General features: G+C 44.6%; 1 protein-coding gene across 5 annotated transcripts in view; it reads left to right on the top strand.

Moving 5' to 3' along the window:
* LOC112216856 (dedicator of cytokinesis protein 4-like) overlaps positions 1-25,081 on the top strand; it is a 162,294-nt gene extending 137,213 nt beyond the window's left edge. For 4 of the 5 annotated variants that reach the window (XM_042300166.1, XM_042300163.1, XM_042300164.1 and 1 more), the window contains 10 exons: positions 1,513-1,596; positions 1,728-1,847; positions 2,026-2,150; positions 3,701-3,821; positions 4,019-4,100; positions 9,364-9,473; positions 9,700-9,772; positions 11,431-11,550; positions 12,749-12,810; positions 22,591-25,081. In XM_042300166.1, coding sequence (XP_042156100.1) covers positions 1,513-1,596; positions 1,728-1,847; positions 2,026-2,150; positions 3,701-3,821; positions 4,019-4,100; positions 9,364-9,473; positions 9,700-9,772; positions 11,431-11,550; positions 12,749-12,810; positions 22,591-23,058 — 1,365 coding nt within the window. In that variant the 3' untranslated portion in view covers positions 23,059-25,081. The remainder of the gene's footprint in view (positions 1-1,512; positions 1,597-1,727; positions 1,848-2,025; positions 2,151-3,700; positions 3,822-4,018; positions 4,101-9,363; positions 9,474-9,699; positions 9,773-11,430; positions 11,551-12,748; positions 12,811-22,590) is intronic. The other variant, XM_042300165.1, reaches the window with a different exon arrangement.
* The last annotated feature ends 493 nt before the right edge of the window (positions 25,082-25,574 follow it).

Below are 25,574 nucleotides of genomic sequence, written 5' to 3'. Positions count from 1 at the left end.
CGCACAGTCTGACGCACAGTCTGACGCACAGTCCGACACAGTCCGACCGCCTGACGCACAGTCTGACGCACAGTCTGACGCACAGTCGACACAGTCTGACGCACAGTCTGACGCACAGTCTGACGCACAGTCTGACGCACAGTCTGACGCACAGTCTGACGCACAGTCTGACCGCCTGACGCACAGTCTGACGCACAGTCTGACGCACAGTCTGACGCACAGTCTGACCGCCTGACGCACAGTCTGACGCACAGTCTGACGCACAGTCTGACGCACAGTCTGACGCACAGTCTGACGCACAGTCTGACGCACAGTCTGACGCACAGTCTGACGCACAGTCTGACCGCCTGACGCACAGTCTGACGCACAGTCTGACGCACAGTCTGACGCACAGTCTGACGCACAGTCTGACGCACAGTCTGACGCACAGTCTGACGCACAGTCTGACGCACAGTCCGACACAGTCCGACCGCTGACGCACAGTCTGACGCACAGTCTGACGCACAGTCTGACGCACAGTCTGACGCACAGTCTGACGCACAGTCTGACGCACAGTCCGACACAGTCCGACCGCTGACGCACAGTCTGACGCACAGTCTGACGCACAGTCCGACACAGTCCGACCGCCTGACGCACAGTCTGACGCACAGTCCGACACAGTCCGACCGCCTGACGCACAGTCTGACGCACAGTCTGACGCACAGTCCGACACAGTCCGACCGCCTGACGCACAGTCTGACGCACAGTCTGACGCACAGTCCGACACAGTCCGACCGCCTGACGCACAGTCTGACGCACAGTCCGACACAGTCCGACACAGTCCGACACAGTCTGACGCACAGTCTGACGCACAGTCTGACGCACAGTCCGACACAGTCTGACGCACAGTCTGACGCACAGTCCGACGCACAGTCCGACACAGTCCGACGCACAGTCCGACGCACAGTCCGACGCACAGTCCGACGCACAGTCTGACGCACAGTCTGACGCACAGTCTGACACAGTCTGACGCACAGTCTGACGCACAGTCTGACGCACAGACCGACAGACGCACAGTCTGACGCACAGTCTGACGCAGTCCGACCGACGACGCACAGTCTGACGCACAGTCTGACGCACAGTCTGACGCACAGTCTGACGCACAGTCTGACGCACAGTCTGACGCACTCCGACCGACAGACGCACAGTCTGACGCACAGTCTGACGCACAGTCCGACGCACAGTCTGACGCACAGTCTGACGCACAGTCTGACGCACAGTCTGACGCGCAGTCTGACGCACAGTCTGACGCACAGTCTGACGCACAGTCCAACCGACACAGACCGACAGTCCGACAGTCAGACAGTCCGACCAGACCGTCAGACAATCCGACCGACCGTCACAGTCCGACCGTCCAACCGATAGACAGTCCGACCTACCGACAGTCCGACCGACAACGTGGTGACACAATGAAGTAAACAAACTGATGATATCAAACAAATTGAAAACATACAATGAACTGTGTCCATGCAGGCATTCTTTGTGAAGGACTACATTGTGAATCACCCTGAGGACGGGGAGAAGATCGGACGACTAAGGGAACTCATGTTCGAGCAGGTCAGTTTCCAATGTTGGAAAACACTAGGCCTACTTTAATAGGAGAATCGCTTCAGTTTTGTGATGATATTTCATCTGGAAGAGATCGACGTTAACAAAGGAAACGCACCGTCTCCGCCTCCCCCCTCTAGGCCCACATCCTGGAGTACGGCCTGGCCGTCCACGAGAAGTTTGTCCCTCAGGACATGCGACCTCTACACAAGAAGCTGGTGGACCAGTTTCATGTGATGAAGTCTAGTCTGGGGATCCAGGTTAGTGAAGGCCACACAACAGGAGCACCACCTGTCAAATCCTCAAATTGACCTTCATCAAACCTGCGTCAGCACAACCATAACTCATGCTAGCATAAACAATTTGCGAATCACATGTTTCCTCCTCCCCTCCCTCTTCTCCTTCTCCCTCCTCCCTTCTCTCTAATCCCCACCCCAGGAGTTTCCGGCGTATGTGCGCGCCAGCCCTGTGCACTTCACCAATGGCAGCCCGCGTAGTTCATGCAGGAACTCGGTCCCCAACATCATCAGCCCAGATGGCGCTCGCGTGGTGGCCAGACGCAGGTGAGAAACACTGTCTTCGTCTCTCTCTCTCTCTGTTCTTTCCACTCTTCCTTTCGCCTTCTCCCTTTTCTTCTTCTGGCTCTTCCTCTTTTCACTCCCATACTCTCTTCTTTCCTCTCCCTTTCTGTCTGCACATCCTATACTCTTTAGCTCACTCTCTCTCTATCTCTCGCTCCTCTCTCCTCTTTCTCACTCCCTGGTTTGGCACCATATGGGCGTAGGTATGTGTGTGTGTGTGTGCTGCCAGGCTGGTGGACAAATTGTGTGTGTGTGTGTGCTCAGTGACCCTGCCATTCTCTACCTGTGACATCCTACCTCCATCGAGCGTAAAGGGGCACAAACCTACACTGCCCAGAGGGACACGCGCACACACACACACACACACACACACACACACACACACACACACACACCCAGCCTCAATCTGTCACTGACATTTCCCTCACTGAGTTTTTACTGTCCTCTTAAGTCGACATCTTGCAAATGTAAAACGCACTAGCAGTTACAACTTGTGATTTAAGGAGAGATAATGGGCCTTTTTATCAGAACCATATGGTATTATGTCAGATGAATGCTCTACCAAATCCTGAAAGTAACTGGTCTTATTTTCTCTGTCTGTCTGTCTGTCTGTCTGTCTGTCTGTCTGTCTGTCTGTCTGTCTGTCTGTCTGTCTGTCTGTCTGTCTGTCTGTCTGTCTGTCTGTCTGTCTGTCTGTCTGTCTGTCTGTCTGTCTGTCTGTCTGTCTGTCTGTCTGTCTGTCTGTCTGTCTGTCTGTCTGTCTGTCTGTCTGTCTGTCTGTCTGTCTGTCTGTCTGTCTGTCTGTCTGTCTGTCTGTCTGTCTGTCTGTCTGTCTGTCTGTCTGTCTGTCTGTCTGTCTGTCTGTCTGTCTGTCTCTGTCTGTCTGTCTGTCTGTCTGTCTGTCTGTCTGTCTGTCTGTCTGTCTGTCTGTCTGTCTCTGTCTGTCTGTCTGTCTGTCTGTCTGTCTGTCTGTCTGTCTGTCTGTCTGTCTGTCTGTCTGTCTGTCTGTCTGTCTGTCTGTCTGTCTGTCTGTCTGTCTGTCTGTCTGTCTGTCTGTCTGTCTGTCTGTCTGTCTGTCTGTCTGTCTGTCTGTCTGTCTGTCTGTCTGTCTGTCTGTCTGTCTGTCTGTCTGTCTCTGTCTGTCTGTCTGTCTGTCTGTCTGTCTGTCTGTCTGTCTGTCTGTCTGTCTGTCTGTCTGTCTGTCTGTCTGTCTGTCTGTCTGTCTGTCTGTCTGTCTGTCTGTCTGTCTGTCTGTCTGTCTGTCTGTCTGTCTGTCTCTGTCTCTGTCTCTGTCTCTGTCTGTCTGTCTCTGTCTCTGTCTCTGTCTCTGTCTCTGTCTCTGTCTCTGTCTGTCTCTGTCTCTGTCTCTGTCTCTGTCTCTGTCTCTGTCTCTGTGTCTGTCTGTCTCTGTCTGTCTGTCTGTCTGTCTCTGTCTGTCTGTCTGTGTGTGTGTGTGTCTCTGTCTGTCTGTCTCTCTGTGTGTGTGTCTCTGTCTGTCTGTGTGTGTCTCTGTGTGTGTTATGTTTGATCAGTCCCCTCACCTACCCGGCTGTCAACCGCTACTCGTCATCATCGCTGTCCTCTCAGGCCTCCAATGAAGTGAGCAACATCACAGGGCAGTCGGAAAGCTCTGACGAAGTCTTCAACATGCAGGTTCAATTCCAATTGAATTTACCCTCAACCACCCTTTTTCAGTGAATTCCTTTTTTTGTTGGTGTTTGCAAAAAGTCACTTGAGAAAGGCAACGATCTAAACTAGATTAGGATAATTCCACTCCCCCACACGATCCTGGCTGTCTATAATTCTTCACTTGCCAGTGATGTTGCTGATGTAGTTGTTTGTCCCTGCAGCCCAGCCCATCTACCTCGAGCCTCAGCTCCAATCATTCTGCCTCTCCCAACGTGACCAGCTCTGCTCCGTCCAGCACCAGAGGTAAGACGAGCAGAGAGAGGGGGGAGGGGTGGGGGGGGTTTGAACCCGATGAAGAACAAAAATAAAAATATATCACTTATTGGAAAGACACCACAATATCCCAAAACACGGTTGAATGCTTTTTGGCCTCAGACATTCGGTGGCATGGTGACCACTGTAACTGATAGATCAGTGTTTTTCTCAGTTTTCTATGTACAGACCCAATGAACACAGCCTGGCCATAGAGACCGGCCATCACAGGCAGTTCTGGCTACCCAGAGAGGACAGGCTGTGCACACTCTGCCCTCAAAGAGAGGTCGAGACAGAGCTGCATTTCCTTTTACGCTGCGAGGACTTTGCAGACATACAGGCAATTTTCTTCCCGAAAAACTGAAAACAAATATGACTGTGAAAGAAAAACATTGGGAGAAAAATATCCTCTCTAGAAAGAGAGTGAGAGAGAGTGAGAGGATAAACAGCTCATATCATATCTGAAATAGTATCAGTACTTGCACTGGGAACAATCTGTATTCAGACCAAAATACTTCACTGAAACGAAAACGTTGTACCACTCGAGAAATCCCTAGATAAGGGAAATGTGGTCGGAGCAGTCTTCCATGACATGAAAAAGTCCTTTAACACAGTTAATCACAGTGTTCTGTTCTCCAAACTCCCCGCCTTCAATTTCTCAGACCAATTGCGTCACTCTCTGTCAGCATCAAAAGGAGAGACAATTGAACAAGTCGGCGTGGTGAAATATCTGTCGATCAGCCTGGACCCACTAAAAGATCGGTAGAAGCGTCAAAGCAAACCGCCACTGTCACACATGAGTAAGAAGTGTCTGCCTCTCGACCGTGTCTTCTTATTCTTACATGCAGTGGTGTTCTCTCATGTGTTCTACTGTATAACATCCTGGTTCCAGGCCAGCCAGCCAGTGCTGAGATCCCTAGAGTCTCTGTACAACCTTGCACTGAAAATCCTGGACCGAAAGCACATACGCTACCATCCACCTTGAAAAGTGTTGAACTCTCCATCAAATTTGCATCTTGTGTTTAAGTGTCTAAATCCCTGACCAAACGCATGCCGAAGCTGCAACGGCTTGGAACGTCCACCAGAGGGGCCTCCAGTTGAAACCAGGGTCCCTCTAAATATCCCTATAAAACTGTCTAACTGTCTATTGGCCAGTCATCCTCCTCACATGCAGGGAACACTTCGTCAGAAGATCACAAACATTTCATGCATTCAAAAGAAACACCAAAGACTGGGTTGCTTACAGCTCCAACAGTGCAACCATGTAGGAGCTGCCGTGTGTTCTCAACAGACGCGTTAAGGCCCTCGTACCACCTTCCACGATGTAAATATTGGTCAACACGTAGGACATTTGCGCGGTGCTTCTACTTGTTGTCTTACATTTGATCCAACGATGACGGCAGAGACTATTTCATTGTATAATAGAAACAATCTTGAGGCAAGCAGCTGCAGGGGAGATCCTATCTCTGATTTCACGGGGAAGAAATCAAAGAGTAAAATGTGACATGCCCCTTATATAAGTGGGAGGTGATGACACAATTATATAGTTTACGCAAGAGTTATTTAATGCAAGCAGCCGTTCCGGAACACAATGGCCTTGTGTCAGGGTGCAGACATATCAGGACTCTATGAAAAGGCATGACATCACAGTCCAACATATCCCCGTGAGAAGTCACCACAATGACAATACTGCATATAATTGTGATAATGTACTGATATGTGATTTAAATGGGATTTGAATTGATTATGCTTTTCGTTCCTTTTGTTTCCATAAGAGCCATTCTAAGGGACGGCTGTCGGACATTAGCATAAGATGGAATCATCCGTGGGACGATTGTTTGTTCAATGTGTTTGTACTTGTCCCTATCCAAAATCAACCAAACGACAAAAGAGATGAAAGTAGACAGACAGAAAGAAAGAGTGAGAAGGAGGAGAGAAATGTGATGTAGTTAGATTGGTGAAAACAAAGGATTGTTTGATTGAGAAATGCAAGATGAAAGGACATCTTGAGAGGGCGCATTGTTGATTACGCCTGTGAACCCATAGAGAATGTCTCAAAGTCCTCTGAGAAGCTTTTAACCACAGCCAGGTTAGGAGGTTCTTTAGAGGATTGTGACTCATCTCATCTCCCCATCGCTCAGACACTCATGTGTTTCTGCATGATGCAGATCATACGCATAATAATATATGGAGAGATTTCTGGATGCCTATACACTCCTCTTGGCATCCTGTGCAACCAGAAGGACCCCTATAAAGCCACTGCCAGGACCATAAAGTGTTTAGAGAAGTACAGCAAACTGAACTGCCTGTAAGATGCTCATCTCATTCCCATATGATTCCCATTCTAAAGCTAATTTCCATATAATGTGTAATGGAAAAGGATCTATGGGCAGCCAGTGAATGGCTGTAATCATTACTCTGTGTGTGTGTGTGTGTGTGTGTGTGTGTGTGTGTGTTAGTCAGTTTATCCCTGGAATGAGTGTCTGGTGCCACCACAGTGTGACAGCCAGCCCAGCAGGGCAGGTCTTTTATGTGCTGAGGTTAGTGAAGTGGAAACAGCCAGGGTGAAGGATGTGAAACGGGGAGCTGTTGGTTGGTCGATAGTTGTTGACTACCAGCTTCTATGCTCGTTTATTTGTGTGTCTCGCTCGTCTAACAAGACCACCTTTTGAACTTGTGTTTTTTGTGTCATCATTGGTTTAACACCTATTCTCACACTCCCTCCCTCTTCCTTTCCCTCGGTCTCTCGCTCTCTCTCTCTCCAATAAAACAAACAACACAATGCCTCTCCCCTATCTGATCTAGGTAACCTAGTTAAAGCATATTTATAATGTAACTTCATCGTACTGCTACGATTGGATAGAGCGAGGCCGTAACTCCACTCCTTCTCCCATCTCCTTGCGTCTCTCTCCATCACTCATATCACTTGGAGCTGTTTACTTGCTATAAATGTGCATAATATCTAACAAGGAGAGTGAGGGTAGGAAGAACGAGGAAACGACAATGCATGTTCTGTCGGAATGTCTCAAGTCTGCCCATTAGGCATTTTAAAACACTTCCCACTTCACTACTTCTCCTTATTATGACAAGTGTCTACTTCCTACTATTAACTGTCAGTTTAGGGATCCGATGGCTGCTGGTCAGATTAGCACACCCGTAAATAGCTAATGTTACACCGCAAGTCAGATGTGTCGTTGCTGAAAATGCTGCATGTTCAAAATGAGAACCAGCTAACACTAGCTAGCTACATTGGCTCTTAGCAAAGATAATGGATATGCTGACAAGATACAGTACGTGTCTTCCGCCCTAACAATAATTGTCCACAAAGCGGCACGGTGGGCTGTAACTCCCACCTATCCTTTCTTTGGATTGGTGGATACATCTCATAATTGTAATCATTTTTAGAATCTTTGATGAGGGTTGATTAAACAACCGCCTGTATTCAATGGAGTGAGATGCTATGCTACTAGCCTCATGCCATGAATATGCATAGTTATCTCAAGATAACTCCGATATAAAGTGTTTTTTTTCTCAAAGTTGCCAGAATGTCACGTGTCGTACTTGTATCAGTACACTCGTAAAAACTTAAGCATTACGAAACATCAATTAGATCAAATTAACCTTACGTAGAAAAAAAGCCATACATGTTTCCGGGCATGTCGACACGAGCCTTTATTATTAGTGAATTAATTAAACTAATATTTGCAACACAAGTTCGATTTTCGTCACTTTGTCAATTCACCCATTTCTCAATACTGCACCTTTCTTTTGTAGAATGAGCTAACTTGCTGCTTCTGATTTTCTTCTGCATTGTGCAGTGCTCGTGGCTCAGGCAGTGAGTGTCGGGTGACATAGCAGCAGCTTTGCTATGTAGAGGCACTATCAGCAAAGCCAATAGAGATAGGCTAGAAAAGGCCAACATCGTCCCAATATATCGGTTCAGACGATTATTTGTCGTCCTCTAATATGTATTATAAACTGGGTAGTTCGAGCCCTGAATGCTGATTGGCTGACAGCCGTGGTATATCAGTCTGTTAACCATGGGTATTTTTACTGCTCTTATTGCGTTGGTAACCAGTTTATTTAAGTGATGATGCCTGAGAAGCCGGTGTTTGGAGGAGATATTGGCAGGGGTGTTGTTCGGTCCGAGACCAAGTGGAACTGTGCCAATATATCCTCCAAACACCGGCTTCTCTGGCGGTTATCAACATATTCAAATAATGATTGACATATTTTCATTACTTTATTTTGATGAATTTATTCATATAATTTCATCCTTCCACAAGATAATAGTCCCGACACAAATCTAAGGTTGCTACCCGAGCCGGCAGGTCGTTCGTTCTGTTGGTTTGGTTACCAGAGACGCGACCCAGTCGTTCACTCTTTTTGTTCTGTATCTATGGACTCGACCCAGTCATTCATTCTAAATGTTCCATTGCCATACTGGCTGGCAACATTCTTATCCCTTGCTTGCTAGCTAGCCAACTACGACTAACTTACAGTCACGTCAAACAGTGCAGCCAGACAGAATAACAGTAGCTACATTTGTTTAAGCTGTTTTCTAGTGACATTTATTTGGATACATCCATAACAATGAGCTAATGAGGCTTGATTTCGCCTGGCATAGAAAATGTGCTCTCTCGTTAGGACACGGTTCAGAGGAGCTAGCCAACAACACAGCTAACACAATAACTTCAAACTAAAGCTGGAAAGACTGCAAACTAGCTGCACTTAATTTCGTTTAACTTTTTTTCAATTGACATTTCTTTGTATATATCCATAAAAATGATTCATGAAACGCTGCGTCTCTCTCTCTCGTCCCGTTGCAAATGTCGGAGAGACAGACCGCAAGCTTTATACAAATCTCCGCTATTGAAAACTAAATGTTAGTCCAAAAGAAATGTGAGATAATGTCTAGATGCTTTTTATAGTGGAGATCAGGTTGATAAATTGCCTGGCTGGGCTGATGAGACAGTGGATTGCGCAGTCAGATGGAACAGAGTAAAATAGGCATTTTAACATCATAGATTTAGCCGGTGGTAACTTGTGGAATATGGCCAATATACCACACCCCCTCGTGCCTTATTGCTTAAGTAATGTTTGTATCCATGTAAGACTGTAATGTCTTTGATGTTTTGATTGTTTTAAAATGAATGTACATGTTAAAGTATTTTTCTTTATGAGTTGGACCCCAGGAAGACTAGCTGTTGCCAATAAAATCTACATCTAAATCTCTCGTCACCTCTCCCTCCAGGTTCTCCCCAGCTGCAGGACAAACACAAGCATTCCAGAGAGAACTCCTGCCTCTCTTCCAGGGAGAGACCCGTCAGTGCCATCTACCCCAATCCCCTGGACCCTGCACAGGTGAACACACACGGACAAATCAATAGACAAAGTATAGTTCTAATACCTTTTATTAACATCTCTGCAGTTTGAACCCAAAGAGCTGTTCAGCAAGCATGACATGTCACTCACAGTATGGATTTCTCAAAGTTAAGACTAAACCTGAACTCCACAAAGTCAAGATATCTTACTTTCCTTTATGGATTTTGCAGCTTCAGTATTGTGCTGTCTTGTTTGATTTTTCTAGAGGGCGACCCCTCATCAAACAGGTGACACCACACTACCCCGAAGTGATCCTAACCTTTCTGCACCAGACAAAGGTAAAACATGTCTCATTGTCTTGTGTGTCATCTCAGTCATTGTCTCCATCTCTCTTTCCAGTACATGAGTGTATATCAGCCCAAAATCATTATAACACCAAAGTATCCTTGCCTATGTGCCGTACCAAGACACTAGCGTGCTGCTAAACAGTCGCTTCTCATCCTCCAGTCAGTCAAAGAGATCATAGCTATGGTTGTCTGTCCGGACATGAGTGTAGTTGACAGACTGACCGGTGAGAGTGTGACAGACTTTGTCTGGAGAGTAGACATCTGCTTCAATGACAGCCTCTCCCCACGAGGTCTGTTCCCTCCCAGCTCCATCAGCATTCACAGGCAACAACAGACACGTGAGGAATCCCAAATGGCACCCTATTCCTTATAAAGTGCACTACATTTGACCAAGGGCCATGGGGCTCTGGGCCATTAGGGTGCCATTTGGGATACAGACACATTAAATTGATGCCTCTTATTTATTAATATCAGAATGTGTGAAAACATGTTTATTCCCCAAGGGTTGATGGGATATGCCTTTTCAGAAGGCTATGCATATGTATAAATGCATATGTGTCTCAGTTTTTTTTTATCCACAGATGTCCATTTTGTATATTTTGTATGTTATATAAGCGCTTTATATTTTTACATATTCCAGTGGGGCGGCATTTCAAATCTAGTTTGGAAGGGCCCTTGTGTAATTTTAAAAAGCTCCGCTGTTTGATTGCTTTCTGTGAACTTCACTGAAGGTTAGAGGTTCAGGGAAAATTAACTCATGAAATTAGTATTTTATAGAAAATATATTTTTTAAACAATGTCAAAACCACAAGCACAGCGGTGTGCCACTTGAAGGTGTATTCACTTAGCTCAAGTGGAAATGCACAAACCAGGCAAACCTACTCTTTTACACCAGTTTGTGGAAGAATGAACTAAGCACAGGAAGAGCACCTTCATATTAACAGGAGAGAACAGGGAAGTGTTATTTTCAGTGGGATTTCTCTCACTGCATTCTTAACAGCACAGCAAGTGTTTAAGACCAACATGTGTCAGTTGCATGATATTCAGTACATAAGAAGATTGAGGTGTGGATGATTGTTAATAATAATAATAATAATTCATAATTTGGTGGGTGCTTGTATTTGTCCTATTTCACACATATATTAATTAGTGTGTATTAATTGGAAATAAATTTTTGCATATCCGACTCTCTCTGAGACACCCTCGGAGAGCGGGGTCACACCCCAGGTCTGCCATTCACCAGGGATCATGGAGCAATTAGGATTAAGTGCACATTGACTGATTTTTTTTTCATTTTTTTTTTTCACCTTGTCTGGGATTCTAACTAGCAACCTTTCGGTTACTGGCCCAACTCTCTAACCGCTAGGCTATTTGCCACCCCAACAAATTTAAAGGTGCAGTCTGTCAATGCTTTATATTTAGAATAAGAAAATCTTGAAATGTAGTAACTGTGTCATAAATCATCAGTTACAACAACAAACACTAATCCCTAACTCTGTTATTACATTTCCTGTTATCCACTATGATTACATTTCTAATATAGATCTAGATTCTGGTCTACATCATCTGCTGTGTTCTGATGTGTTGTGTTGTAACCCAATGAGCAGTGATTGATGCATGTCTGTCTATATGTTTGTACACCAATGTAGTGAGACCCACCTTCAGTAGCTGGAGTCTAGACAGTGTAAAAGAGGTCAACAACACACAGTTCTCTGACACTGTGGGAAAGTTGCTCTGTCCCCCTGTCCCTCCTAGGCCACCATACCCAGGTAAACCAATCAGAACACTCGACCAATGAGGAATGGCACTAATACTTTCCCCCATCTTTTGACACCTGGTGCTTCCACCTGCTCTCTACCAGGGCCCGTTGTTACGCTGTCAACTCTCTGCTATAAACTCAGCTGCTCTCTTCTGTTCCTCCTGGTTTGCTTCTATAAATAACTTCTCCTTCACATGATGTACACTATAATACTGGTCTGTATTCTAGCCTGGGTTGCCTGTCTGTTTCTGCTCGAGCCAACATGTTATTATCCTGCCAAAGGCAACCATCTAGCACTGTTGAGTACACAAATAGTCCAGTACCCAAGCGATTTATTCCTTCTTTGTTATTGTAAATAATAAATAAATACAATTCTTAACTGAATTGCCTAGTTAAATGAAGGTTTAATAATTGACTATCTGACCAGCTTTGGTCCAGGAGAAAAATCCTGAAACAATCTATATGATTGTCTTTGATGATTCCAGCAGAATCCCTATGTACAAATAAATTGGTTGTCATAAAGCTGTGAATCCTTTACTTTATGAATGTCTTTTATCTGAGGGGAAAACCAACAACAGCCTAGAGGATATATTTTTCCTCTGCTATGCCGCCTGCTACTCTATAATCGTAACTATATATAATAACTGTAACCAGTTAGACTCAACTATACTATAAGCTTGTATAGATGAGCCTTCTCATTCAGGGGTTCATTCGATCCCACAACAGCAAGCCTACACACACGCAAACAGACACATGCAGCGCACAAACACGCATACAAACACATGCAGCGCACACATACACAAACATATACACACAGTGCACACACACACAAACATACACACACGCAGTGCACACAACTCCCACTTCTCAAGCCCTGAGCTTGACACTTCCAGTAAACTTAGACTTATGTTATTATATTTTTTGAGCTATATATTTATTTTGTGATTCACTAGAGCAGACTTGTCCCCCTGTTGTGGCGTTGAATTGAGTGTTTTGCCCTCCAAAGAGCAGCATAGCAGCTGTTGGATGTATAAACAGCTTAGTGTTGACGAAGGACCCGCGGTTGTGCGATTTATTTGATTCATAGATGCCGAAGCCCTCAGCTGTGGAGGACTCACTCCAGGGTCCTTAAGTTGACTGGTCCAAAATGGTGGCAGGATTTAAACGTGCCCTCTTTTCTCTGTTTCTCTCTGGTTGACTGTCAACAGGCTCTTCAGCCAAGACCATAAGGTCGCAGTCCCCGGTCCCAACGTCCAGATCTCCACAAAAGGTTGGTGTTGTGTGTGGGTGGTTGCATTTACAGTTGAAGTTTACATACACTTAGGTTGGAGTCATTGAAACTCGTTTTTCAACCACTGTACATTTCTTGTTAACAAACTGTAGTTTTGGCAAGTCTGTTAGGACATCTACTTTGTGCATGACGCAAGTCATTTTTGCAACAATTGTTTACAGACAGATTATTTCCCTTAAAATTCACTGTATCACAATTCCAGTGGGTCAGAAGTTTACATACTCTAAGTTGACTGTGCCTTTAAACAGCTTCGAAAATTCCAGAAAAGGATGTCTTGGCTTTGGAAGCTTCTGATAGGCTAAATTACATCATTTGAGTCAATTGGAGGTGTACCTGTGGATGTATTTCAAGGCCTACCTTCAAACTCAGTGCTTCTTTTCTTGACATCATGGGAAAATCAAAAGAATTCAGCCAAGACCTCAGGTTAAAAATTGTAGACCTCCACAAGTCTGGTTCATCCTTGGGAGCAATTTCCAAATGCCTGAAGGTACCACATTTATCTGTACAAACATTAGTTTGCAAGTATAAACACCATGGGACCACGCAGCCGTCATACCGCTCAGGAAGGAGACGCATTCTGTCTCCTAGAGATTAATGTAGTTTGGTGCGAAAAGTGCAAATCAATCCCAGAACAACAGCAAAGGCCTTGTGAAGATGCTGGAGGAAACGGGTACAAAAGTATCTATATCCACAGTAAAACAAGTCCTATATCGACATAACCTGAAAGGCCGCTCAGCAAGGAAGAAGTCACTGCTTCAAAACCGCCATAAAAAAGCCAGACTATGGCTTTGGCAGCATCATGTTTTGGGGGTGCTTTGCTGCAGGAGGGACTGGTGCACTTCACCAAATAGATGGCATAACTGAAGAGGAAAAGTATGTGAATTTATTGAAGGAACATCTCAAGATATCAGTCAGGAAGTTAAAGCTTGGTTGCAAATGGGACTTCCAAATGAACAATGACTCCAAACATTCCTTCTAAAGTTGTGGCAAAATGGCTTAAGGACAACAAAGTCAAGGTATTGGAGTGGCCATCACAAAGCCCTGACCTCAATCCTATAGAAAATGTGTGATTAGTACTGAAAAAGCATGTGCGAGCAAGGAGGCTACAAACCTGACTCAGTTACACCAGCTCTGTCAGGAGGATTGGGCCAAAATTCACCCAAGTTATTGTGGGACGCTTGTGGAAGGCTACCCAAAACGTTTGACCCAAGTGAAACAATTTAAAGGCAATGCTACCAAATACTAATAGTGTATGTAAAACTTCTGACCCACTGGGAATGTGATGAAAGAAATAATGAAATAAAACATTCTCTCTACTATTATTCTGACATTTCACAATCTTAAAATAAAGTGGTGATCCTAACTGACCTTATACAGGAAATATTTACTAGGATTAAATGTCAGGATTTGTGAAAAACTGAGTTTAACTGTATTTGTCTAAGGTGTATGTAAACTTCCGACTTCAACTGTATGTGCCCTCTGGTGTATGTCTGATGATGCTAATCTGAGTGGACTGTGCACTACAAATAGGGTCAAGAGGACAGCATGGGATCAGAACCCAGAGTCCTTCATTCCAGCAGTAGATGACTCACTTGATCCTGTTTGCGTGCATGCTTGTCTGAATGTGTGTGGGTTTGCGTACATACAGTGGGGAAAACAAGTATTTGATACACTGCCGATTTTGCAGGTTTTCCTACTTACAAAGCATGTAGAGGTCTGTAATTATTTATCATAGGTACACTTCAACTGTGAGAGACGGAATCTAAAACAAAAATCCAGAATATCACATTGTATGATTTTTAAGTAATTAATTTGCATTTTATTGCATTGACATAAGAATGCTGAGTTGCATCCAAATAACAGCATACCTACTGTGAAGCATGGGGGTGGAAACATCATGCTTTGGGGCTGTTTTTTCTGCAAAGGGACCAGGACGACTGATCCATTTAAAGGAAGAATGACTGGGGCCATGTATCATGAGATTTTGAGTGAAAACCTCCTTCCATCAGCAAGGGCATTGAATATGAAACGTGGCTGGGTCTTTCAGCATGACAATGATCCCAAATACACCGCCCGGGCAACAAAGGAGTGGCTTCGTAAGAAGCATTTCAAGGTCCTGGAGTGGCCTAGCCAGTCTCCAGATCTCAACCCCATAGAAAATCTTTGGAGGGAGTTAAAAGTCAGTGTTGCCCAGCAACAGCCCCAAAACATCACTGCTCTAGAGGAGATCTGCATGGAGGAATGGGCCAAAATACCAGCAACAGTGTGTGAAAACCTCGTGAAGACTTACAGAAAATGTTTGACCTCTGTCATTGCCAACAAAGTGTATATAACAAAGTATTGAGAAACTTTTGTTGTTGACCAAATACTTATTTTCCACCATAATTTGCAAATAAATTCATTCAAAATCCTACAATGTGATTTTCTAGATTTTTTTTCCTCATTTTGTCTGTCATAGTTGAAGTGTGTACCTATGATGAAAATTACAGGCCTCTCTCATCTTTTTAAGTGGGAGAACTTGCACAATTGGTGGCTGACTAAATACTTTTTTGCCCCACTGTACTTGTTCTCCCCGCTGTACATGCATGCTTATATGTGGTAAGTGGTGTATGTATTTTTGCACGTATGTGTCCATCTTTGAGTGTTACTGGGCTGTGACAGATGACACTGATCCGGGTTGGCAGTACAGTGGCCAGCCAGCCCAGCTAAACAGCATCTTCTCACCACTAAACCACTCACACTCACACACACACACACAATTTCACGAGTTTAAGTACCAGGCATTAACATGGGTTTACAATATTTATTGAGGAAATGGAATGGATGTTAGAATGATGATTCAGGAGGGGAATGAGAATGGGCCAGATGAAGTCGAGGGCTACAGATGAAGGATCCAAGGTGTGGACTCTGTAGGGTTTGGCTTTGAGTCTCAGGCAGACATCATCGCCAGGCTGTGGTAGACAGGCTGCTGTGGTGATGGCAATCACTCCTAGGAGATCCTAGGTAGAGAAGGAGCAATGCAAGACTTCAAAAGGCTAGCAACACCACGCAACATGCACTGCAGAACAGAGAGGAGTCTGAGTAGCAGCTGATGCTTGCTGAGTTGCTAGGGAGCTGTGTTCAAGGCAACAGGTTAAAGTGTTGCATTCAAATCTGGTCCTCTCGCCTGAATTTTTGTTCATTCTTAACACCATAAAAAAAACTCCAGCTCCCTCTCCATGTACCCAGAGGAAGAGCCTCTTCATTATATATCCCTGAACCTGGTACAACTACATGTATTTATAGTTCTCTCCATATTTTATGGAACAACTGCCCTGTACCTTTGCTAGAATCGGTTGTGGGTTGGTTGTGGGTTGGCTGCTGGTGAAGATATGGTGTTGAGGCCCAGGGAACTTTGTATGTAGACTGCATGATCAAAATTATGTGGACCCCTGAGTGTCGAACATCTCATTCCAAGATCATGGGCATTTAATATGGAGTCGGTTCCCCCTTTGCTGCCATAACAGCCTCCACTCTTCTGGGAAGGCGTTCCACTGCGGAGACTTGCTTCCATTCAGCCACAAGAGCATTAGTGAGGTTGGGCACTGATGTTGGGAGATTAGGCCTGGCTGGCATTCAGCATTCCAATTCATCCCAAAGTCGTATAAGGGCTCTGTGAAGGCCAGTCAAGTTCTTCCACACCGATCTCGACAAACCATATCTGTATGGACCTTGATTTGTGCACAGGGGTATTGTCATGCTGAACCAGGAAAGGGCCTTCCCCGAACTGTTGCCAGTAAGTTGGAAGCACAGAATCGTCTAGAATGTCAGTGTATGCTGTAGCGTTAAAATGTTTCTTCCAATGACCAATTACATTCCTCCTCCAACACACTTTACAGTTGGCACTGGGGCAGGTAGCGTTCTCCTGGCATCTGCCAAACCCAGATTTGTCTGTCGGACTGCCAGATGGTGAAGCGGGATTCATCATTCCAGTCCAATGGCGGCGAGCTTTACACCACTCCAGCCGATGCTTGGGATTACGTGTGGTGTTCTTAGGCTTGTGTGCAGTTGCTCAGCTATGGAAACCCACTTCATGAAGCTCCTGACGAAAAGTTATTGTGCTGATGTTGTGGTCCCGTTCTGTGAGCTTGTGGCCTACCACTTCAAGACTTAGCCATTGTTGCTCCAAGACGTTTACACTTTACAATAACAGCACTTTGATTTGACCAGGGCAGCTCTAGCAACATTTTTAAAAACTTGTTGGAAAGGTGGCATCCTATGACGGTGCCACGTTGAAAGTCACTCAGCTCTTCAGTAAGGCCATTCTACTGGCATTGTTTGTCTATGGAGATTGCATGGCAGTGTGCAAAATTTGATACACCTTTCAGCAACAGGTGTGGCTGAAATAGACGAATCCACTGTACACATACTTTAGTGTTAAGGCTGTCCCCAGCTAAAAATAAATAAATATTGGTATATCTTCTTTCGCCAATTTATTGGTCAAAATGTTTAAACGTATTTTTCCATATATAGATAGACACACCCTATGTGTTTGAATAACATTAACTAGAAATGCACCGAGCTTGTCTGATGCTTCAAGCACCATGTTTGACTAAATAATTAAGACACACAAATGACTCAACAAAGAGCCCCCCGATGGTCATATTGTGTTAAAAAAATGACAGCGAGTGCCTGTGTAACTGGCTCCTGTTGTCTCTTTCTCCTCCCCCTACTGCAGAGAAAAGGCTCCACAGCACAGCAAGTGTTTATTGCGCTGTCCATGCTGAAGCTGTAACATCATGTCAGCCATTTAGTTTTTTTTCTTGTTTCTGACTGAAAAGTTCTGTTACCGAAATTCCTAATTTGTTTAACTTTTTATGGTATAGGGGACGGTTGCGTCCCACTTGGGGAAGAAAACAGGGAAAATGCAGCGCGGCAAATTCAAAAAATGATATAAAAATCAAACTTTCATTAAATCACACATGTAAGATACTTAATTAAAGCTACGCTCGTTGTGAATCCAGCCAACATTTCATATTTTAAAAAGCTTTTTGGCGAAAGCATAAGAAGCTATTATCTGATGATAGCACAATGTCAACAAAGAGAGTAGCATATTTCAACCCTGCAGGCGCTACACAAAACGCTGAAATAAAATATAAAACATGCATTACATTTGACGAGCTTCTTTTGTTGGCACTCCAATATGTCCCATAAACATCATAATTGGTCCTTTTGTTCGATTAATTCCGTCCATGTATATCCAAATGTCCAGTTATTTGACGCGTTTGATCCAGAAAAAAACAGCTTCCAAAAAAAACAACGTTACTAAAATATTTCAAAGGTGGCCTATAAACTTTGCTTAAATATTTCAAACTACTTTTTGTAATACAACTTTAGGTATTTTTAAACGTTAATAACGATCAAATTGTAGACGGGGCAATCTGTTTTCAATACAGGAAGTAAACAAACCATGCTACTTTTTACGTCTTGCGCAACTCTCAATAGTGTAACGATGTTCCTGGATGTGCTTCTTCTTCGTTGCACAAATGAACAACCTCAACCAAATTCCATAGACTGGTGACATCCAGTGGAAGCGGTAGGAACTGAACACAGGTTCCTAAGAAATATCCCTTGGCAATGACAACTCAGGGAACTTCTGAGCAGTTAGTCCGCAGTTAGTCCTCAGGGTTTTGCCTGCTACATAAGTTCTGTTATACTCAGACATGATTCAAACAGTTTTAGAAACTTCAGAGTGTTTTCTATCCACATCTACTAATAATATGCATATCTTAAATTACTGGCATAAGTAGCAGGAAGTTGAAATTGGGCACGCTATTTATCCAAAAGTGAAAATGCTGCCCCCTATACCTTTTTGTTATTCTCCCATTTTTCTCCCCAATTTCATGGTATCCAATTGTTTTAGTAGCTACTATTATGTCTCATCGCGACAACTCCCGTACGGGCTTGGGAGAGACAAAGGTTGAAAGTCATGTGTCCTCCGATACACAAACCCAACCAAGCCACACTGCTTCTTAACACAGCGCGCATCCAACCCGGAAGCCAGCCGCACCAATGTGTCGGAAGAAACACCTGGCAACCCTGGTTAGCGCACACTGCGCCCGGCCCGCCACAAGAGTCGCTGGTGCGTGATGAGACAAGGATATCCCTACCGGCCAAACCCTCCCTAACCCGGACGACGCTAGGCCAATTGTGCGTCGCCCCACGGACCTCCCGGTCGCGGCCGGTTACGACAGAGCCTGGGCGCAAACCCAGAGTCTCTGGTGGAACAGCTGGCGCTGCAGTACAGCGTCCTTTACCACTGCGCCACCCGGGAGGCCCTTGCCCCCTATACCTTAAGAGGTTTTAAACATGACATATTCCTTCATCCCATTTTTACGTGAAACATGTTAGCATCTCATGCATGAGGCCAACAGGGTCTGACCTATAACCTATCATAATCACATCAATAAATTGGTTATAACAAACTCTGAACACAATGCGTGACAGCAAAATGGATGCGGAAGACGTGAGAAAGAAACTCCAAATGTGCAAATGTTTACTGGTTGCTCAGGAGGGAAACGGAAAGTCAGATCTGTTGAAGACATTTGACTTAGTTGTGGAAACTACAGGAGATCAAGAAAGGGGAGGGTATAGGAGCAAGCATTGCGTGAGTATGTGAACGAACGAAGGGTTGATTGATAGATATAGTAGCCTATTGACAAACAGGTGCTGTTAGATTACAATATATTTTTTCTGCCTGTTTGGAACAGTGTAAACAACACAAAATAATACATTCCAAGTAATACCAGTCTGTTCTAAAATAAAAATGTTTCAGGCCTTTATTGCACCATAGCAAAGATTAAAAACAGACGAATCTGTGATATTGCTTTATCCAACATTTAGCCTTTGCATGACGCTTGGTGCTCTCGGAATCAGTAGGCTATTAAACGAACACTCAAACAGGCAACAGAAGCGAGATCTATCTTATTTCTGTAGATAGAAACTCAGCAAAAAAAAGAAACATCCCTTTTTCAGGACCCTGTCTTTCAAAGATGATTCGTAAAAATCCAAATAACTTCACAGATCTTCATTGTAAAGGGTTTAATAACTGTTTCCCATGCTTGTTCAATGAACCATAAACAATTAATGAACATGCACCGTTCCACAGATACTAACAGCTTACAGACGGGAGGCAATTAAGGTCACAGTTATGAAAAGTTAGGACAATAAAGAGGCCTTTCTACTGAAAAACACCAAAAGAAAATGCCCAGAGTCCCTGCTCATCTTCGTGAACATGCCTTAGGCATGCTGGAAGGAGACATGAGGACTGCAGATGTGGCCAGGGCAATACATTACAATGTCCGTACTGTGAGACGCCTAAGTCCTCGCCGTGGCAGACCACGTGTAACAACACCTGCATAGGTTCGGTACATCCAAACATCACACCTGCGGGACAGATACAGGATGGCAACAACAACTGCCCGAGTTATACCAGGAACGCACATCCCTCCATCAGTGACTGTCTGCAATAGGCTGAGAGGGTCTGGACTGAGGGCTTGTAGGCCTGTTGTAAGGCAGGTCCTCACCAGACATCACCGGCAACAACGTTGCCTATGGGCACAAACCTACTGTCCCTGGACCAGACAGGACTGGCAAAAAGTGCTCTTCACTGACGAGTCTCGGTTTTGTCTCACCAGGGGTGATGGTCGTATTCGCGTTGATCGTCGAAGTAATGAGCATTACACTGAGGCCTGTACTCTGGAGCAGGATCGATTTGGAGGCGGAGGGTCCATCATGGTCTGGGGCGGTGTGTCACAGCATCATCGGACTGAGCTTGTTGTCATTGCAGGCAATCTCAAAGCTGTGCGTTACAGGGAAGACATCCTCCTCCCTCATGTTGTACCCTTCCTGCAGGCTCATCCTGACATGACCCTCCAGCATGACAATGCCACCAGCCATACTGTTTGTTCTGTGAGTGATTTCCTACATGACAGGAATGTCAGTGTTCTGCCATGGTCAGCTAAGAGCCCGGATCTCAATCCCATCGAGCATGTCTGGGACCTGTTGGATCAGAGGGTGGGGGCTAGGGCCATTCCCCCCAGAAATGTCTGGGAACTTGCAGGTGCCTTGGTGGAAGAGTGGGGTAACATCTCACAGCAAGAACTGGCAAATCTGGTGCAGTCCATGAGGAGGAGATGCACTGCAGTACTTAATGCAGCTGGTGGCCACACCAGATACTGACTTTTACTTTTGCTATTGACCCCCCCCTGTTCAGGGACACATTATTCCATTTCTGTCAGTCACATGTCTGTGGAACTTGTTCAGTTTATGTCTCAGTTGTTGAATCTTGTTATGTTCATACAAATACTTACACAAATTAAAGGTAGTTGACAGTGAGAGGACTTTTTATTTTATTTTTATATATGCATGATTTCTAAAGACATTTAACAGTTAGGCTATAGACCTAATTAAGTTGGGGTTTCCTCTCTCCTCACTTCTTATACAGTTAGGCTAATGCAAGGGCTGTTTCCTCGTCTCTGCTGCTGCGTCATCCACCGCAACTCCAATATGTTCATTTTGCTGTCATGCACATAGCAACATAGGGAATCATCTTACACCATGAAAATATTTGTTACAAATTGTGGCTACTTGACTAAAGAAAACTCGTTCGACCAACATCCTATCGTCCAAACAATTGGCCAGACGACTAAATGGGGTCAGAGCTAGTGTGTGTGTGTGTGTGTGTGTGTGTGTGTCAATGGTGTGTGCATGTGCATCTCTATCTGTTCTTCTGTTAATGCTGATGAGTGTTCTGGCAGTGCTTTGAATGTCTGTGTGCTCTATGGTTTCCCTGTTGGTTGTCAGGCAGTATTGAACCACAGTTGAATTATCTTCCCCCTCTATGTCGTCTCATGTTCTCATCCACATTGGCTCTCGCCTGTCAGATAACTCTGCTAATGAGCCATTTATTATCTAGCACCAGTCTGCATGCGTCTAGGCAGTTTAGAAGGAGTGACATTTTAACAGGCTTTTACAAACCTGCATTGATGAAGTCTTGTTTTTTTGTTAGAAAATCAAATACAGTTCTTTGCACTGGCAGTTTTTTGTAAGTGAGGCACAAACAGCAGCACAAATACAACGCCGTGTGTGCGTGCGGGCGTGTGTGAGATAATGGGGCCTGTTGGCGGTCTGCTGTGGGGTCTTCTTTGATTGTACTGTGAGGGGCAGCTCAGCGCTCTAGGCCTTTGAGATATGTGGGGAATGTTAACATATCAACAAGCATTTAGCTTCAGTCTTGCTGAGGGAAGTTATATTCACGTAACTTCTCTCAACAAGACTGAAGATAAATGCTCGTCACACTGACGTACTGTAGCGTACATAACAGATCAATTGTCCTCTCCACTGAATCCAATTAAGTGTAACAAGATATAACAGTATTTCCATGTCATTTCTCCGAAAACATTTTGACAACGTATTGGATTCCGATTCCAGTTTCCGATGGAACTGCCGCATGTTGTGTTTCTCCGTCTCAGTACGCACTGACATATGATGAGGGGGGAAAAGCAGTGTGTCACTTTGTCTGGTGTCTTTATGATTACACTTCATAGGCTTTATTGTTCCGTTATGCTATACCTCATTAGGCTGTGAAGGACACATGTGCAGTCTTAAGGAGATTCGTACCCTCTCTGTTTGAGCTATGGTGGTTGGTTCTCCGTTTCTGATTGGTTCTCTATTTCTGTTTGGTCCTCTGATGGTCTCTCTGTTTCTGTCTCTCCATAGAGTTCATTGCCGCCCTTCACTCCCTCACCCACTGAGTGCCAGTCGGCTGGACTGGTGTCCAACTCGCCCGTCCTCTCTGGTAGCTATAGCAGCGGCATCTCCTCCATGAGTCGCTGCAGTGTGTCCGAGGCGTCGGGCACCGAGGCAACCACTGGAGACCACCCCGCCCACCAGGGGCCCACCATGCCCAACTCGGTCTCCTCGGGCTCGGACGAGCTCATCCGCCGTGAGAACAAGACGCCGCCGCCCTACAGCGTGTACGAGCGCACCAACCCTCGTCGGCCGGTTCCCCTGCCCCACAGTCTCTCCATCCCTCCCAGTGTGGATCCCCCGGCCCTGCCACCCAAGCCCCACCAGCAACGCACTAGCAGCATGAAGCTGGTCCCAGCATCGGACCCTCGCAGGGCCGACGGGGTGCCCCACGTCCCCAGACCCAGACCTCTCCCCAGGAAGGTCTCCCAGCTATAGGCTGGGTGAGGACCTACAACCCTAGTGGGTTGATGGGTGACACCACTGGCGCGTTTTGCACTTTTTACACTGTCTTCTCTTCAGTTTGGTAATCCCAGGCTCTGCCCAAGACAGACTCACGACTCTTGAGTCTGTCTCATTGTGAAGATCTTTTTTTCGAAAGGGCTTTGCATTGACTGACGTTGTCATTCCGCACTTTTAGCTCCAGTACAGTAGGTTCCACGCGGTAAATTGCTACGTTTATCAGAAGAGAAATGAACACAACAAACTTAGGCGTTGATTTTTAGATTTTTGATAGATGTAATAGTCCCAATATGTATATATTGGTTATATATAAGAAGTGTTTTGCCTTAAGTATTGGAAAGAGTCTTCTATCCATGAGTCTTGCACGTTTTTGAAGTACACTGTACTTTTCTATATGGCTGACTGGTGCTAGAGGTCTCATGCATATGCATTTCTGTTTATGGTAGTAGCTGAGGGTGTGTTCACATACATCCACGTGGTACCGGAAACAGGAAGCAGAGATTTACCTATTTGGCCATTTTGTTTCATTGTCATGACCATTTGACCATTTGAAAAGAACTGTAAAGCTAAAATCAGTGCCCCGGTTTTATACTTGGTCAGTAATAGAACATCCCTTTCTCGTAGGAATGGAGAATTTGTGGTCGTAACAAGTCACTCAGAAATACACCCCCTTCGTGAGGGTTCTTCAAACTCTACTCTAAGACATAAAGAACTCCTTCCGTCTTTGAAATCCCCTTTGGCCAATGCACATAGTTCTTGCATTTGACATGTGCCACTAAATTGTATGTCGTTCTACGTAAATAAACTGGAGGCGATTGCTGTCAGAGGGGGCCAGAGATGTGGACACACCCTAACCCTCCTGCATGAAGTGTAGTATGTATGTGGTGGTGGTGGATCTTTGGGGTTTACCAAGTATTGTGCCAAAGGACGATGTACTGTATGTATGCTGTAATGGCAAAGTAGGAATCCTGAACCTGGAAACACTCCATTGACTAGACAAGCTGATCTTGTACTAGCCCACAATGAAACCAACCGACTTTTGAGACAAATCCAGTTATTTAGATGAAAAATCATTGTGGGGGGGGGGGTATAAAAATGGCAACTGTTACAAGTAACGAATGGTTATATGATATTAGCACAAATGAGATTGACTACGTTAGCAGTGGTTACATTACCAAGGACTCCAACTCTTAAAATGTTAACCCCTGACCACAATGGGCATTTGAAGTGCAGTATGTATTGTAGAAAAGATGTCCTCTATTTGCCGCTCAGTGAATTGCCAGCAACTCGTACACACACACACACACACACACACACACACACACACACGAGGGCTGCCGTTCTATTATTTTTTTGAATCTTTTTCGAAAACCTTTTCAACTATTCATTGTATAGTCACGCTTGTACAGTACAGCCGAGTTAGTTTGAGGTGTTCTCTCTGTGTTTGACATACAGTACGTGGTGGACAGAGTGTACTGGTATCGAGTCCTGCGGTGTCTAGGCAGTCTTCACGTCAGGTGGTTTTCTGTCAGTGTTTTATGAAGAGAAGACAACACTGTTTTTTTTGTAATAAAAAGCTTCTTTTTTTTAATTGCACAAAATATTGATCACTTAATTCAGTACAACGGTTTTCACAATTAACTTGGGTATGTTTCACTTTTCTATGGTTAATTTTCTTTTTAATTTGTTGCGATTTTTTTTTTGTCATCAAATGTTCACATGAATCAGTACTTGAGAAATTGTAAATTATATAATGATGAGATTGTTGTACGTATGCCAAATATACTACCATTGTGTATTACTATTATTGTAAATATTGTGTTTTTAACAAAATGTAGCTAATACACATTTACAGCTTTGAATGTTGGAACAGCAAATTATTGTTATAAATGTCACAAAAAAATGGTGTTTTAGTGAGTGTAGAAGTCTATAGAGTCATGCATATCTACACCTACAGTAAAACATTTACATGCTCAATAAACTGCCCTATGTAATGAAACATGTTTTGCTCAAGCATACCTTTAAATCATTCCCAGCTCTAACCTGTTTAAAAACAATCCATCGATAGGTACTTAGTTGCACTGTACAGTACATGTGTCCAGCCATGTTTGCTCAATTGTTATAGTGATCTTCTGTGTACTCTAACGTTACGTGATTCAGGATCAGCTTTGTGTCCTCAAAGTCATTCCCACACAAATTCAACGATAGTCACCTACTGTGGGCGCTCAAGATGATGTAATTGTTTATGAGGAACTGGTGCGTGATCAGGTAAGACGATGTGCGCACATGGGGGAAATATTCCTTTAAAACCGAACACATCTAATGAATGTCTCCTCTTTAGTCTGCTAGGTGGGTGGGGTGGGGTGGGGTGGGATGATGGCACTCTTCATAACGTCACATCACCGCCAAGAGGAGTACCCTTTACCGGATCAGATAGACGCAGTAATACAGTAATTGTGTCTGAGGCTGGTAATTTGACAGTGTCTAATCGT

The sequence above is a fragment of the Oncorhynchus tshawytscha genome, linkage group LG17 (genome assembly GCF_018296145.1).
Source record: "Oncorhynchus tshawytscha isolate Ot180627B linkage group LG17, Otsh_v2.0, whole genome shotgun sequence".
Taxonomy (NCBI): Eukaryota; Metazoa; Chordata; class Actinopteri; order Salmoniformes; family Salmonidae; genus Oncorhynchus; species Oncorhynchus tshawytscha.
Note: the sequence above shows the minus strand (reverse complement) of the source record. Positions and strands in the feature narration are given on the sequence as shown.